Consider the following 17,508-nt stretch of genomic DNA (forward strand, 5'->3'; position numbering starts at 1 on the left):
AGTGCCGCTAAAAATCACAGATCGCCGCCATTACTAGTAAAAAAAAAAAAAACAAATAAATAAAAATTACATAAATCTTTCCCCTAGTTTGTAGATGCATCAACTTTTGCGCAAACCAATCATATGTAGCAGAAAACAATTTGGCCTAAAATGATGAAAAAAATTGATTTTTTTTTTTTTTTATTGGGAATGTTATATAGGAGAACGTGATAAATATTGTTTTTTTTTTTCACAATTGTCGCTCTTTTTTTGTTTATAGCGCAAAAAATAAAAACCACAGAGGTGATTAAATACCACCAAAAGAAAGCTCTATTTGTGGGAAAAAAAATGTATTATTAAAAATATTTTATTTAGGTACAGCGTCGCACGACCGCGCAATTGTCCGTAAAGTAACGCAGTGCCGAATCGCAAAATATGGCCTGGTCATTAAGGGGGTAAAACCTTCCGGTCCAGAAGTGGTTAATCCTTTTTATTGGCCAGAAAAAAAAAAATTTATTCAGGCCATTGAAATGAATTAATGCTCAGACACTAGCTTTTAGGGATGTTTAGGTGTGTTTAGCAGCTTTTAGTAGCATCAAGCGTTTTTTCTGCCCAAACTCTGCTGCTCCTGGACGCACTGGCAGGGTTTTTTTTTCCTGCCTCTAAAAGCCTCTTAGGCCTCTTGCACACTGCAGCTTAAAAATGCTCAGTACAGCTAAAATGCAGCCCATTGTTTACAAAGTGCCTGTGCACACAGGTGTGTAAACAAGCACCGAGTATTCCGCAAGTAAAAAAAAAATAGGAAAATCTGTGTTCCCGGTCAATATTTTGCACCGGTGCTCACAAATACGCGCATATGATCATAAATATAAATTCATTTTCTCTAGGAAGGTATTGTGCGCCCGAAAGCACATATACGCGCATGAGTTTTGCGCAAGAGAAACGCCTGAAATTACGGCCAAATAAGCAGAAGCTCAAAAATCAATACCGTGTGCAAGAGGCTTAAAAGCTCCAGCCACTAAACGCTGCTAAAAGCCTATGAGTGCATGGACACACAGGCTAACATGGAGGGGAGGAAGAAACATCAGAAGCCCCTGGAAGGAGCTGCAAAAAGTCCAGTGAGCACGAGGCCTTATTTTCACCTGGTGATCTGGCCAGTAAGTCTGTTGTTTTTCAACTTACTTTAACAGACCAAGATGTCCAGCAATAGTGGAAGTTAGAGGGTTGAGACAAACTATTTAACACTGGCAAGGGTAATGATCAGCTTTTATTGATTTATGTAAAACCATTATCTCAAAAGAAAACAAAACTGTTTCTGTAGCTGCTCCCGTTCAGACAGGGGCGACACGACTTGATGGGGCGACCTGAGCACCGCGACCTCGGCGCGACTTGCATGGACTTCATATCATTGAAGTCCATGCAAGTCGCCTCCAGGTCGCCCCAAAGTAGTACAGGACCCTTTTTCTAAGTAGGAGCGACTTGTGTCGCTCCTATTAGAACGGCTCCTGTGCTAATCAATGGCGAGCGACCCACCGCGACTTGTCAGGCGACCAAGTCGCCTGACAAGTCGCGCTAGTGTGAATGGGGTCTAAAGCAAAACGTCACCTAAAAGGTAAGTTCTGCTTATCCCCCTCCTCCCCCGTCCTCTCTCCTCATTGTAGATTGTTCTTTCTTTCATGGACCTGGTACCTATTTCTGATAGGTGTCCGCTCCCACTTCTGCTCTGCTCCCCACCTGCAATCTCCTGGGACAAGGCAAAGGTCTCATGAGACTGCAAGACAATTGAGAAAGTGCGCATGCGCAGTGGAGAGCCAGCCGTGAAGCACAGCCAGCTCCCCACAGTTAAGATAGTTGCACCGAGGACCTGAAAACCGGCAAAGAACTGACCTGGGTGAAGAAAGCTGTTGACTTTTAATTCTTTTTATCAAGGCCGAAGATCTTCTTTAAAGTGTTGAATGAAATTGAATTTCAGCCAGACACTAGACGCAGTGATGGCGAACCTTGGCACCCTAGATGTTTTGGAACTACATTTCCCATGATGCTCGTGCACTCTGCAGTGTAGTGGAGCATCATGGGAAATGTAGTTCCAAAACATCTGGGGTGCCAAGGTTCGCCATCACTGCACTAGAGTATCTAAATCTGCTAGTACATCAAACACCCCACTACCCCACATTAACAATGCTGCTGTCCAAAGGTGTCTCTGTTGCTCCAAATGTGTCATTTAAAGCTGAGCTCTAGGTATGATCCTAATTGCATACGTACATTAGTCCAGCTTCTACCAATGAAGATGTGCATCTCATACAATGACAATCATTGTAGTAGTTAGCGCTACTATAATGAAAACCGTGATCCTTCTGGTACCAATGCACACTGACCACCGGGGGGCAGTAACTTCTATGTATCAATAAATACAAGACATTCTCTGATTGGACAAGGTTGAGAAGAGAGTTGGTGACTTTGCCAACTCATTCAATGAAAGAAAACCTTAAATTCACTGAACAATTTGCCTAATTGAAGAGCCCCCCTCTGAGCCCTGGAGATTGACCACCTCGCTCACCCACCCGGCCAGCATCTCTTCCTTTCTCCATGCCAGACGAGGGACTGCATCACTTAGCTGGGATTGCTGCCCACGGGGGCCCGGCTACAGACGGGTCCGGGGAGGGCAGATAAGGTAAGGAGGCGGAGCCACAGCCACGTGACCAAAATGTAGCAGTTACCTCACCCGCTGCCTGCCAGGCACACTGCTGGATTGGACAGACAACAGGGACACCTGCATCACCACCAGATTATAAGAGCCAGCTAGGCCAGCCAGAGAGGGATCACCCCCAACAATCTGCAGATCACAGGGGAGTCCCGGTCCAGTCCAGTCCTCTCCTCCTTCCCAGGGGGAGACTGCATGTGGCCATAGAGATCGCTGGGCTGTATGGGGGATTGATTGTAAAGTTGACTGTAAATGTCATGCCCATGTCATATCTGGGGGGGCTCCCTATTAAACTTGGTTGATTGAGGGCCGGTTCACACCAGCACACGGTCATTGCGGCTAAAGTGCGCTGTGCGCGTGAGTTTCCTGCGCAGCAGGTGAACACACTACCCTTGCAATCTGCTGCACGTGGGTGTCAATGTATTGCACCCCAAATGCAGACTGCAAATGCAATGTGTTTTTCGTTCCTCACACGGGGCACCAAAAAAAAAATGCAATGTGTTTACAGGCACAAAATCACATGGTACCACAGTACTTTGCGGTTTGGTGTAGTGTGTTTTTTTAAAGTAGTGCAAACACTACTTTTTCTGTAGTCTGTTACTTTTTGCAGCCCATTTAAATGAATGGACTGTCAAAATGCACCCCACGGGAATGAATGTGTTCCCATGTGATCCTGGTATGAACCGGCCCTTAACCTAGATTCACACTTCTGTGTTTAGTGCAACATCTGACCTCCTGATAAATTGAGTTTTAGTTTTAATTATCATGATATAAAATAATAGACATGGGGCCCTTTATGTGGGCATAATTTTTTATTTTTTTTGGAGGGGGGGGGGGCAGCATTTTATTCTTGGACCCAGGCAGCACAATGTCTTGGGTCAGCCCTGTCTGGATCGCAGTGATCTCTGTAATAGTGCCAAGTTCTACAGTGATTGTCAACTTCCCCAATTGATCCTCTGTATCAGATATGCACACTTACATTGGTCCAAGCTGGACCAATACAAGTACACAATTAAAGGATCATACATGAAAAGTGTACAAATAAGATCATTCCATAACTTGAATTCAGCTTTAATGCTCCACAAGAGAAAGGTCAAAAAGTCTGTTTGGGGCCATATTTTTTAAGTAAGGGGACACTGTAGCATAGAATATTAGTCCCTCCATGCTTGCCGTATATCTGCATAGTGTCAATGGTTCAAGGTGTCCATCCAATGATATACAGTTAATAGGTATACATAAGATTTCCCATTGAATGATCCGGTACTTACAGTCTACTTATTTATGTACTACTGGTTAGCAATTGTCAGGTATACCATTACCAAAATTGAGAAATGCTCTTCCATGAACACCAATTACCACCCTAATCCTGTCCTGAGATGATATATACCTTCCGGAGATGTGAGGCACTTTTCCAGCAAAATAGCTTCCTCCTCCCAGTCCTCGTCCTCCTCCTCCTCTTCGCTCGATTCATGCTCTCTCTTCCCTTCTTTTAGCCAGCCCGGCCTCTTGTCCATCTGAGAAGCTGGAGTTGTGGAATCTCTATGCTTGGCCTTGCCAGTCTGTGACCCATCACAGGTCTTTGTCCTTTTGTGCATTTCCGGGTGTAAAGTCTGTGGTGTGCTGTGCTTTTTGTGACTTTGTGCTGGAAAGACTCTGTGTTTCTCAGACACAGGGGGTAGTTTTTTGGCACTCTCAGATCCAGTCTGATGCCTAGAGTTCACGTGTGTGTTGGATGAAGAGCTGGAATGTTGTTCAGGAGGATCTCCATCCAATGACGACTTTTTTCTTTTGCAGTTGTCACCCTCTGTGCTATTAAGTCCTGCCGGACGTTTCTGAAAATAACATGAACCAGGCAAATCAGTTCAAATGTCTAAAGCGGACAAGCAGTAAAACAATGCATGCACATTCATAGACGTTGGGTCTATACACACAGCATACGTGTAGGTCCAATATGTGTTATTTAAGTCAGTGGTTCTCAACTCCTGTCCTCAGGTCTCATTAATGCCTCGTTTCCACTGAGTGGTACAGTTCGGTTCGGTTCAGTACGGTACGGTTCGGAACGGTACACCTTGTGTTTCCACCACCAATAGTACCCTTTCATGATAGGCGTGGTGTAGCCGGAAAGCTGTGATCAACGATTCTCTGTCAACCAATCATAGTTCTGCTGAGTGTAGCTCCACCCTGTTGGTACGTTACTAATGTGCTTAGAACCCCAACGAAAGGGTCCCAAAAAAGTGGTACGGTACGGTTCGGAATTAGGGTACCATTCACAATGGAAACTGCAAAAATTGCGTACCAAACCGTACCGTACCGCTCAGTGGAAACGAGCCATAAGGGCCCTTTCACACTGGGCCAATCTGTTTGACGGAATCCGCTTGCTTGGCGGGGATCGATCCACTGATCCCCGCTGAGAAGGCGGGTGACAGGTCTGTCTCAGCTCAGTGTTTGAGTCCTGCTCTCTATGGGGGAGATCGGATGAAAACTGACCTCCTGTCCGTTTTCATCTAATCCAATGCTCCAGATGGATGGAAAATAGGACCACCACCTGTCTGGATTTGGCAGACAGGATCAGATAGCGTTAGGTGTCAGCAGACATGTCACCGCAGGCCCGTGTGAAAGGGCCCTTACAGGCCAGATTTTAAGTATTACAGGCAGTCCCCGGGTTACAAACATCCGACTTAAAAACAATTTCTACTTACAAAAAGAGGAAGACAACAGGAAGTGAGGAGAAATCTACCCCTAGGAAGGGAAATTCACTCCTGGAAGAGTTCTCATGGGAAAAAGGTGTCTCCACTGAAGCTTTATCACCAATCCTTGTTTCCACAACAACCCAAAAGTTTTCAAAATCCAATTGTCATAGGGACAGAAAGTGAGGTGAAATCTTCTAAACAGGGGTAGAGACAGCAAAACAAATCATACAGGGCTGTTAACCATTCCCTATGCTATCCAATCCAAAAAACGTAAAAATAAATTTTTGAACAGGTAAACTTAAAAAATTTACCTGTTCCGTCTAACAAACAAATTCGACTGAAGAACATACCTACAGACCCCATCTTGTTTGTAACCCGGGGACCGCCTGTACCTTGGGGAGGTGCAGACTAGAATAATCTAATCACTGAGCATCACCTGTGATGTATTTCATTTATCTTGCAAACCTGGTCTGTTAAGGGTCCTGGGGACAGGAGTTAAGAACCACTGATGTAAGTGGTTGTAAAGGATATATATATATATATATATATATATATATATATATATATATATATATATATATATACTGTAAATAACAAATATGTAATACATACCTGTTCAGTGCAATGATTTTGCACAGAGCAGTCCCGATCCTTCTCTTCTCTGGTCCCCTGCTGATGCTCCTGACTCCTCCCTCCTGTTGAGCGCTCCCATAGCAAGCCGCTTGCTATGAGGGCACTCACACGGCTCGATCCTGAGCTGTGCTGTGTGTGTCCATTGACATACACAGTGTGGCTCAGCCCCGCCCCCTGCTCACCCCTCACCGGCTGTGATTGACAGCAGCAGGAGCCAATGGCTCCTGCTGCTGACTCAGAGCCAGTAAGGAGAGTGAGCAGCGATTCTGCCTCGGCAGAGCACTGGATCGACATCGGGCATAAGTAAGTATATGGGGGTCTGGGGGGAAACTGCACACAGGTTTTTTTTCCATAATGCATACAATCCATTAAGGTAAAAAACCTTCTGCCTTTACAACCACTTTTAATAAGATTCCCAATGGTATAATCTGTATATAGCTGTAATATGACCATAGACTATTACTGGCAATTAATGTGTGTGTTGGAAAAAAAAAACTCAAAATGTTATATGGAGGCATAGCTGCTTTTACCAGGACAACACCCCTACCCTTTGCTTCATGGCTGACCCCCCCCCCCCCACCCTCCAGCTTGACTTCCTTTTTTTTTTTTAAAGTCACAGGAGCAAGGAGGAAAATTGTAGGCTGGATGGTGCTGCAACCATCACTAACTGAAAAAAAAAAAAAAAAAAAAAAATAGCTAGCGCTGCAGAATCATCCATCTGCATTGCATATTATAGATGGAGGAATACAGCCTGTAGACTAAATGAAAACAAAAATGTAAGTGTATGGCCAGCTTTAGACTAATGGTGACCATACACGCTTTGATCAATGATCAACTTCTTTTCCAATTGTTCTCTTCTGATAGTAATTTATTGGATCTCTAGTTGACCACCCATTCAATCAATAAACCATGCACGGGGAAGTGGATTTCAGTCAATAGTTAAGATATATTCGTAATTTGCAAACATAAGTTATCGCTCACATCTCTGCTTTCACCACGTAATATCAAAATTTAATTGTGCATGAATATGATCATATTACAGTCAAAGTATCTCAGTGCTGCTGATCAATGCAAAATGATCCATCGTATTCCATGCTAGCCAATCAACTCAGTTATACTGAATCCAATCTAAATCGATTGGAAGGAAAGTTATGCCTATTGGATTGCTTGCAGATTTGACAGTTTTGATCCAATTGCACATCAGTTGGATAATAAAATCGAAGAGAATGTGGCCACCGTAAGTCAAGACATTCAGAACTGTCCCACGCATATGGGGACAACTGGAAGGTATGCAATGGTAAAGCCAGCTTTACATATTTATAGCACGCTAGCTTTAGATATGTATCTAAAGCCGTTGCTCCTCTGAAAAGCAATCTGCCTTCAGATCACTTGCCTGAGGCGATGGACAGGCAGTGAGGAGGCAATCTGGCGCCCTCACACTGCCTGTTTTACAGAGTAACTCCACTTTTGTTGAGAAAAAAACATTCCCCTCTGGGTGATCTCTGTACATCAATGGGATTATAAAAAACTTTGTTGCAGATTCCTACCTTTTGTTATTCAGAAGAAATCACTGTTTGTTTGCCTGTGTCTCTGTGCTGAGTGAGTCTAATGGGAGTGGTTTCATTATTACCAACCAGCTGCTGCACTTGCAGGGCTCTAATGAGGAAAACTGCTGGGTCTGCGTCCCTTTAGACGTGGTTTCCTATTGGGAGTATCTCACTTAAAATGACATTTTTGTTGCAGGGGATGCTAGAAATCTGACTTGTATCTTAAGCAGACTTCTGGGAAAATTGGTGAGCCAATCACACAAGCAGGAAATTATGTTTCTGGGGGGCGTTCTGCACACATTCTGTGAATAGAACACCTCCAGGTGGCCATATTGCATTTTACAGAAAATTACAGAGCTGCATATTGAAAAGGAAGGGTCATTTTTAATAACATTCAATTACAATATGACTTGTGTAGCAATTGTATACGCTATATTATTATTTTTTTTATTTAGTATTTTTTTCCCCATGAAAGTGGAGTTACCCTTTAAGCTAATTTTTGCTGGCTGTAACTGTGCCACACTTGTTTCCTCATTTGCTTGAAAATGGGTAAGAATTGAATCATTTTTGCTAAGCACTGCGAAGCATCAAACCTGCAGCACATGAACACCCCCCTTTGCAGCTTACGGGGGGACTGTTGGGAGGTGCTAAAAATGCAACAAAAAAAAAAAATGCAACTCACTCCTGCATTTGTAATGCTTAGGTTTCAGAATGCTTTTAGTCACAATATTGTATTGAATGTATTGGTTTCAAAATGATCTGTATATCAAGGAGTGAATAAGGCCCCTTACACACTAAACAATTATAGAATCAAAAAAGCAGCGCTAAAGCAATGTGACAACCATAGACCATAAAACCATGGATATTGTATATCTAAATGATTTCAAATCAATAGTGTAAAGGCTGCCACAGCCTGAAAACTCTATGACATGCTGACAGCTGTTGTGGTTGGATGGAGCTGGATGGTACTAACATTTAGGGGCAGTATGTGCCCAGGGATGAATGCCCAATGTCTGCATTGCAGGCATTTATCCCTGGGTGCATACTACCCTGAACATTAGCACTGCTTGGTGCCCCATCCTTTTGCAGAGCTTTATTCTTTTTTAAATAACAAACATCTTATACTTACCTGCTCTATGTAGTGGTTTTGCACAGCCCAGCCCTGATCCTTCTCTTCTGGGGTCCCATGCTGGCACTCCTGGCTCTTCGTCCCTGCCGAGTGCTCCTATAGCAAACTGCTTGGCTCTGCCCCTGCTCCCTCATCATGGGATCTTATTGACAGCAGCAGGAGCCAATGGCCAGTGGGGAGGGAGAGAGAAAGCTGGATCGAGATTGGACTCAGGTGAGTATTTAGGAGGGACTGGGGGGGAGGGGTAGCAATTGAAGAAGAGAATGCATTAGGTTACAAAAAGCCCTTATCCTTTAAAACCACTTTCAGTCTCTTATGAGGGATTTACAGGCTGCAAAGTTCATGGGGTCGAAATAGTCACCAAATAAAATATTTACTTTGTTACATGAAACAGCATGATGAGGCAGATTTCTAATGAAAAATACTGTAGTAATGATAATTTATGCTATATTTGCCCAAAAAGCACTTACACCATCAGAAGGCCTCGTCCGTGCATTTTGGTGTGAGGATGGCAGGCTATGCTGTGTTTTGTCCTTCTCGGCTGGTGCCTGAACATTCAGTGATAAGGAAAAATTTGGGTGTTTCCTACTGCATGGTGAAATGACAAAAAAATAATTATACTTCAGATAATAAAAGATAATATATATATATATATATATATATATATATATAACTTCTAAACTAATTTTAATGTACTTTACGGTATATCGATGATTTACAATACATGATCAACAATACCAGTACTTCATCCTATCTGGGAAATGTAAATATCTTACACAGTGTTAGAACTAATTTTCACATTCAGCATTATTACCTGGTCCAGATGTCTGGTCATCATAAATACACTGTAAACAAATTTATAACCCCCCCCCCCCCCCAACCGGCCTTCCAGCTGGTAATAAAGGTTCAACCTTTGATACAGAAACACCGTCCAGCTTGTCCTGTGGACATGTGTAGCTAATAAAGATTATTTTATCATTCTTTTAGCTGCCCTAGTAAAACAGACATTTATTGCTATAGACAACACCCATATTTTCTTTCACAATAGCCTTATGAGCCAGGTGTGACCAGAAATAATTGTATGATTGCTATTACAAGTTATAAAACTGTCCTTCATACCTTGAAAGAATACCTGCTAAGTGCTGCCTCTCCTCTGGAGTATATCCCATCCAGTCCTTTTGTACCTGGCTGTACAAGTCTTCTTTCAGGCTATATTTGCCGTCTTTAGGGTTCTGTTGTCCTACCTGGCATATGTAAGAACAAGTAAATTAAAAGTTTACTTAGAATTTTTTAATACATGTAGAGGTGTATTTATAAAAAAATAAATAAAAAATAAAAATTGCATAGCTATTTGTCCAGTTAAAATCAGATGGTACATTTATTCTGTACGAAAGGAGCAAAATCAAATGCTATCAGATTTCCTCAACAAGTCAAATATTATTTGTTCATTAAAAAAAATATATATATTTCCTATGATCTTTATCTCCATCTAGTGGCCATAATGCAACATTTTCTCAAACCACTCTATTTTTTTTTTATGAATGAATAACATTCAAACTGGACGGGACACAGAATGAGAACATTTGATTTTGCTCTGTTTGCACAGAATGAATGTACAAGCTGCATAATCAGCTATTCAAACTTTTTTGTAAATACAACCATACTGTAAGAGGTGGTTTGCCTTTATTTTCATTTAAATTTTAAAAGTTACCCAATATTAAGCCAAAGATGATTAAACCTATATGTCAGACATGCAAAAGTAATATAATGCCATAGAATAAGTCCACATCACATTTACTAAAGGAACCTTTATGACTTTCAGGTCATTGTGAATCCTTACTGAATGGGTAAGGATCAGTTTGAAAAATGCACATTACACTGGTGATTAATTAGAAGAACGCAACCCGTAGGACTTGTTTATATAAGCATTGACTTTTGAAGCGAGATCCGTGGTGGATCACTTTTCATAGGGCGTTGCGTCCTCATCGTCTGTTCTACCCCTAAAAGACCATACCACCGCACTGCAACTTTGTGCAATAATGTGCGTCTCCATTCACTTGAGTGGGTCATGTTCAGAGGGCGGTACTGATCGCTGAACACAACAGTGAGTATAATAGTTGCTGTGCAACAAAGCAATATGGCCATGGCAAGTATAAAGTCCTGTCCTGGCCAATTTTATCTTTTATTTTTTCACTATAATAAAAACGGATTTACACTATATTTTGGCTTCCCTATCATATTTCCCCATATACATCTGCTTGAGACCCTATCCTGCGGTCCAGATCCAGATTGGAACATCTATCACCTATCCCTGGATTGGATAAACTCGTGGAGAATTGATCTATCCTTAAAGGGATCAAAAGCGATCTAGGTCCTTGTGGCCTAAAGCCATCTGGACCCTGGGAATATCACTGTTGGATACACACTATATTTGTGACCGTTTTATATAGCTTATGTGGGATAAAAGGATCCAGGATCTATCATTGGAGTGATTGGCACGTAGGAGCAACATCCATCTGGGGGCATACCTTGCCACCCACACGCTGGTTGCCCCTGCAGGGGTGCCGATTTCTGGTGAGTGCGGGAGAGATAGGGAAAGGGGGAGCACGTTTTTCCTCACCCGGCACGGAGACACCTGGATCACTACAAGAATCACCCACTGAACTTTGCACTTCCACTTTTTTGTGAACTTTATGTTTTTCACTTTGATTTTTTGAAGAATTTGAATGAAAAAAAAAACTCTTTTTTGGGCCATATATATTTTTGGTTTATACGGTTCACGGGTCCTGATGACTGACCATTGTTAGCCTGGACCTACAGCACTATAGCACTTTTTGGTTGAGATTAATTTACCACCACTGATAATATCGTGACCATCATTCATCTCACTGGTCCAATCTAGGACCTTTTGCACTGGATCACTTTCTCGTGGCGATTTATTCCAGTTGTTATTGGCATCACCTATTTCTTTATTCCATATTTTTCTTTATTGGAATCACTTCATTTCTTACATCTCGTTACAGCCTAGGCTGATACACGTAATTTTTTTAATTATTATTATTTATTTTTTCTTGGTCCACCATACACAGTTTATAAGCCATCTTTTGGTCACTCTCACTACGGAGCACTTTATATTTATACACCTCTTTGAGACCATCTATTTATTTACTTTTTACACCACTGCACTTTATATTTATATATTTATTATTATTCATACCACTGCACCTTATATTTATATTGATATTTATATCTCTATTGTGATTCTTATCTGTTTTATATCTCCTCATATGATTGATTGATATTGAGTGTTTTATATATTTATATTATTCATGAGGTTCTTATCCACATCAGCCATATATGTTCTGTATTTCTGTTTATGAATTACGGCAACTGATTGTGATAGTCATACTCAATACCGTATATCACCCATACCTACAGGCAGCGCCAATTACCTCACTATCCCTCACATATTTAAATACTGACCTCACAGTCTTTATTTTTGAGGTAGGCAGCAGCCATTTCATTCTACTTCTCCATAGCGCAGACACTTCCACCCGCATAATTGGTGACATGCCATTGGCCTTGCCAAGTAAGGTTGGCCTTGAAATGATGCAGACACCATAAAATAGGAGGCAAGTCAGCCACAGCTCAAGAAACCTGAAACAACTTTTGGAGGAACCTTTTGGCTCCATTGATCCCTGGCTGAGGATGGATGTTATAGAGGGTCCAAGAATTGGCCTTCATTGACTGGCATAGCTAAATGATAAAATTGAGAGTCTGGCATTCTTCCAACCAGTTTCTCTCTGACCCAACAATCTCCTGCAGTTTCCCTCAAAAAGCATATACACTAAGAGGTCACTAAGAGGCCATTTGTAAACGAGAGTTTGAAAGTCTACGAACTTTACAAGTATCTACTAGTATTTTTCTATTCACACCCTTAGGAATTTTAGCATTGCTTCTTTAAGACTACATTCACAGCAGATGCATACATTGTAGTACACATTAACCCATATGTATCCTAGAATTGCTACTTGTACATTTTAATAAGGGTTGCAAAGTGCCTAATTCAGCTGATCTGAATGGGAAATGATAATCAACTCATCTAATATGCACCAGGCAGGATCTTTTCTCAACCCACCTCAATATGGCATATTACAGTATATGTACACATGATCATGGGTACACTTTAACTGCACTGGCCAATGCACCACAATACACAAAAGCACTAGGGGGGATTTATAAAGCAGTGATTTAGACAGTCACTAGACATTCACTGCAGGTGAATCCTCCAGGTGAATGTGTTTTTAATTGACAGTCACTGATTTCACCAACTACTGTACCTCATCCTACTAGCTCCCTCCTTCAAAATATTAAAGACGGTTTCTTAAAACCTACCTCTTCAGAATTACTTCCACATTTTCTTTTCCTTCTTAGGTGTACATAATATAACTGGGTACTGTCATTTTATAGGTAAAGTTGATCCAGGGAATATATCCGATTGCCTCTCGGGGGATCAGGAAGGATTTTTTTCCCCTGCTGTAGCAAATTGGATCATGCTTTGCTGGGATTTTTTTGCCTTCCTCTGGATCAACTGCGAGCATAGGATTGTGTACATGGGATTGTATGGTTGGGTTTTCTTTACTGTTTTTTGTTTTTTATTAGTTGAGCCAGAAGGACTTGTGTCTTTTTTTCAACCTGACTAACTATGTAACTATGTTATAATAATTTATTATAACTATCCACCATTATGTTTTCGGGTGTGGGAGAAAACCATCAAACCCCAAGGAAACATTTACCAATTTCTACAGGTGAATTTTCCAGAATTTTACAGAATGGCAGCACTCCAAGGCCTCATTCACATGGGTGGAAGCAGGCCGGTGAAAATAGGCAGTTAATCTGTGTTTTTAGCGACCCCCAACTGGCACGTCAAGATTTCCAGTTGCGTGGTGGCATAGCAAATTTTATAAAGCAAGTAAATGGGACTAGACTGTAGGTAGTATGCAGCGTGTGCAGAGGCAATAATTCACACGGTCGGTGCATGGAAACACTTGGATTGAAGTAATGTAGCAACAGTTCACAAGAAACCCGGTGGGAAGGCTATCTAGCTGGAGGCACTTACAGTTTCCAAAAACATATAGAAGGAGATTTCAACCGGACTGACAGCGTCTGTTGAGAGGAAGCAGAATGTGGCCTGACCATCTAGTGCCCAATCAGGAAAGTGTCCAGAAGAGCTGTAACCCTAGGCTTTCCCTACTTGTCAGGAAACTTTCCCTAGCACAAGCACTGTCCCTCACAGGCTGGGTACCTCCCTCTACTCTACCAACTAGCCAAAAGCATGCCAAACCTGGGAGCCAGGGCCTTAAATAGGATCTGTCTGACCCAAGATGGCCACCAGAGTCACATGGGGCAGCAGCATCCAACCAGATTGCTTCCCCAGGGACCCAGAAAATCATAGAGACACTGTGTTCCTCTTGATTCCCTCTCAAGTCTGCTGTGGTTGAGCACCATCTACAGTGGGGAAAATAGATTGCATCTAATTAGACCTGCCTACAGCACCACAAGCACGATGCAACTATATCTAATGCATACAGTTGTAGCGGAATCTCTACCCCCCCCCCCCCCCCCCACCAAAAAAAAAACAACAGGCAACCAGGATGCAGCACGCCACATGTGAGCTGCCTGTCAACTGGTCCTGAAAAGTTATCATCTACCACCTATTGCTTTTCAAAGCGGTCAAAAAAACAGCCGCCCATGTATGTGAGTGAGGCCTTAGGCAATTGTACTAGCTTGTTATGCAGCCTCTGAAACTGATACAATTGTTATAATATTGTAATATTGGATTACAGACATCTCTATGAGAACCTTAATATAACAAAGATAAAGTTCCTGGAATAAAGACTCCCCTCCATCGCAGCGCTTCTATTCGCATGATAAAAGTGAAATCATTTAATAATCAGTCTGGTTGTTTTCACAATTACCTTTCCGGTATAAAAACTGTTTAAAGCTCTAAATTTTAGGGTGTATGCGGTTATTGTGATATTTGCATACTGGCAAGTTTTCTCAAGCAGCTGACTGGCTGCTCTCCAGCATTTCCATAGATCTTGTATTTCATGCTCAGAGCATAGTTTAGCTGCAGCTGAACATTTATCATTTTTCATTATTCTTCCTCATGTTTAAAGCTGAACACAGCCTTAACTTTTTATTTTTTATTTTTTTTATTTCAGCTGCAGACGTCACATGACAAAGCCTCTTGATATAACCTCTCTCCTTCCCACCATAGTAAGCTAGCTGATCCACTCTGGTGTCCACCCTGAGCAAGCTTCAGTTTTGGAGCTCACCCGAGTAGATGATGTCACAGCCAGGGGCAGACTGGCAACTTTCGGCCCAGGGGGCAAGTACAACCCAGAGGCCCATGATGCAGCAACTCAGCCCCCCTCCCACTCTCCCAATTATCCTCCTGACCCCCCATTCCAAGCTGAAGCCCTGCTTCAGATACTCTCTACTCTACCGGGTTTCTGACCTGGCCAGGAGGGAGGTTGGGGGAAGCTGGGACAGATCGGTTGGGGCTGGTCGGGGCAGAAGAGTCTCCAGTGGGGCATTGAACCGGCCTCTGCTCAGACACAGTTTACACCATCCATGCTGGGGGAGGGAGGCCTGCACTTTGTCCTTGTCTTCATCCCACACTCAGGAATCCTTTAGGCATGTCTGTGGCAGAAGAAGTGCAGCCTTTTTATGGGGCATCAGAGCAGCCCAGGGGGCAATTGCCCCCCCCCTGCCCCCTGGCCCAGTCCTCCCCAGGTCACAGCCCCCTACATGATGATGCCTGGAGGTCCCGGAGATTGGCCACTCAGGGCCAAGCGCTGTCACATGGGGGAACTTACATGTTACCCCGTACCTGGAAATTGGTCACTCAGGGTTGAGCGCTGTCACATGGGGGAACTTACATGTTACCCCGTACCTGGAAATACTACTCCACGATGGAGCAAGAGTTCCAATGGTGCACAGATAATCAAGTATACCTTCCTGGGGAAAAGGGGATGTTAGGAGGCAATCTCATTCTGCCCTGAATGGCTGAAGTGATGGTGTTCCTTTAAATGGTGTCTGTGATCCTGGCCAACTTTACTTATTATACCCTCTGGGGGGGAACCCTGGTTGAGAAAGTCCCATATAGATCGTAATAAAATTCTGACAGGACTTCCTCATTCCACTAGAAAATATTTTTGTCTCCTCTAGCAAGAAGACCTTCACCCTCCTTCCTGTTCTGAGGAACTTCACATAGACCGGAAGTGAGGAAACGTCACTAAAAAGCTAACAAAGCTATGCAATTACCAGCAGTTAAAGTGGAGCTCCACCTAAAACGGGAACATTTTGGATTAAGCACTCCACACATCCACTGCCACATTTGAGTGGGTACCTGGTTTTGACCACCACTTCCACTCGGATCGCCTAGTTCTCCTCGTCCCCTCCCTTCCTGCAGTCTTCCAGTCTGCCGAACCATTCAGCAGCCGAGGCACAACTCCAGCATGAGCAGTGCGCACCCGGCTGTGAAGCCGCACGCTGTCACAGCCTGGTGTCCACAGTTGAAATGCCGGCTCCAGGGAAAGAAGCCATTATTCGGGTGACCACATAACTGGATCATGGGACAGGTGAGTGTGTGTTTATTAAAAGTCAGCAGATACACTTTTTTGTAGCTGCTGACTTTTAATAAACACAAAAACCCCTGGAGCGCCACTTTAACCACTTTACCACCGGAGGATTTTGCTGTCTTACGTCTGGGCCACTTTTTGCAATTCGGCACTGTGTGACTTTAACTGACAATTGCGCGGTCATGCAACACTGTACCCAAACGAAATTTACATCCTTTTTTTCCCTATAAACAGAGCTTTCTTTTGGTGGTATTTGATCACCTGTGCGATCTTTACTTTTTGCGCTATAAACAAAAAAAGAGCGTAAATGTTGAAAAAATAACAATATTTTTCACATTTTTTTTATGTGAAACCCCCCCCCCCCCAAAAAAAATGTAAAAATCTAAATTTTTTAACATTTTTGGCCAATTTGTTTTCTGCTACCTGTGTTTGGTAAAAAAAAATCACAATAAGCGTATTTTGATTGGTTTGTGCAAAAGTTATTGCGTTTACTAACTAAGGGAAAGATTTCTGTCATTTTTGGTGTTTTTTTTTTTTAACAAGTAATGGCGGCGACCTGCGATTTTTTTTGAGGGACTGCGACATTGCGGCGGACAGATCGGACCCTTGACTGACATTTTTGACACTTTTGGGGGTACCAGTGACATTACTAAAGTAATCAGTGCTATAAATATGCTGTTACTGTAAACATGACACTGGCAGGGAAGGGGTTAATTTTATTGGAGAGGGAGGGGTTAATGTATGCCTGGCATTTACTGACATGTGTGGGGGAAGTGACTGTGTGAGTCAGGGACAGATCGGATGTTCAGCTATGCTGAACCCTGCAATCTGACCCTGCCTGTCACTTAGGAGATCCGCCCGCTCTGTTTACACAGGCGGGCGGATCTCCAAACTAGATTCCCCGACGATCGGGGAAGAGCAGCGGCGATCGCCGCTGCTCCTCCCCTGGCCCGACTCCCGCTATGACTAAAAACAGCGGGAGCGAGCCTCCGGCGCCGCGCGCACGCCGCCGAGAAAGGGGAGTGTCTGGCGACGTAGGTCTACGTCGCCAGACGATAACGAACCACTTTGCCGCAGTAGAGCTCTAGTGAGCAGACGGCAAGTGGTTAAAGTGCAACTTTGCCATGAAAAAAAAAAAAATTGTGAGCAGAAAGGTTTTCTGGTTGCAGAAGAGACTTCCTAT

General features: G+C 42.9%; 1 protein-coding gene across 1 annotated transcript in view; it reads right to left on the minus strand.

The window, feature by feature from the left end:
• The window catches only part of ELL3 (elongation factor for RNA polymerase II 3), a 202,455-nt gene that overhangs the window by 31,889 nt on the left and 153,058 nt on the right, over window positions 1-17,508 (minus strand). The window contains exons 6-8 of the mRNA XM_082256956.1: window positions 9,799-9,923; window positions 9,150-9,267; window positions 4,068-4,512 (exon numbers count right to left, since the gene is read on the minus strand). Of these exons, the coding sequence (XP_082113082.1) occupies window positions 4,068-4,512; window positions 9,150-9,267; window positions 9,799-9,923 (688 nt within the window). The remainder of the gene's footprint in view (window positions 1-4,067; window positions 4,513-9,149; window positions 9,268-9,798; window positions 9,924-17,508) is intronic.

Source organism: Pelophylax lessonae (assembly GCF_965119305.1).
Source record: "Pelophylax lessonae genome assembly, chromosome: 4".
NCBI classification, from domain to species: Eukaryota; Metazoa; Chordata; class Amphibia; order Anura; family Ranidae; genus Pelophylax; species Pelophylax lessonae.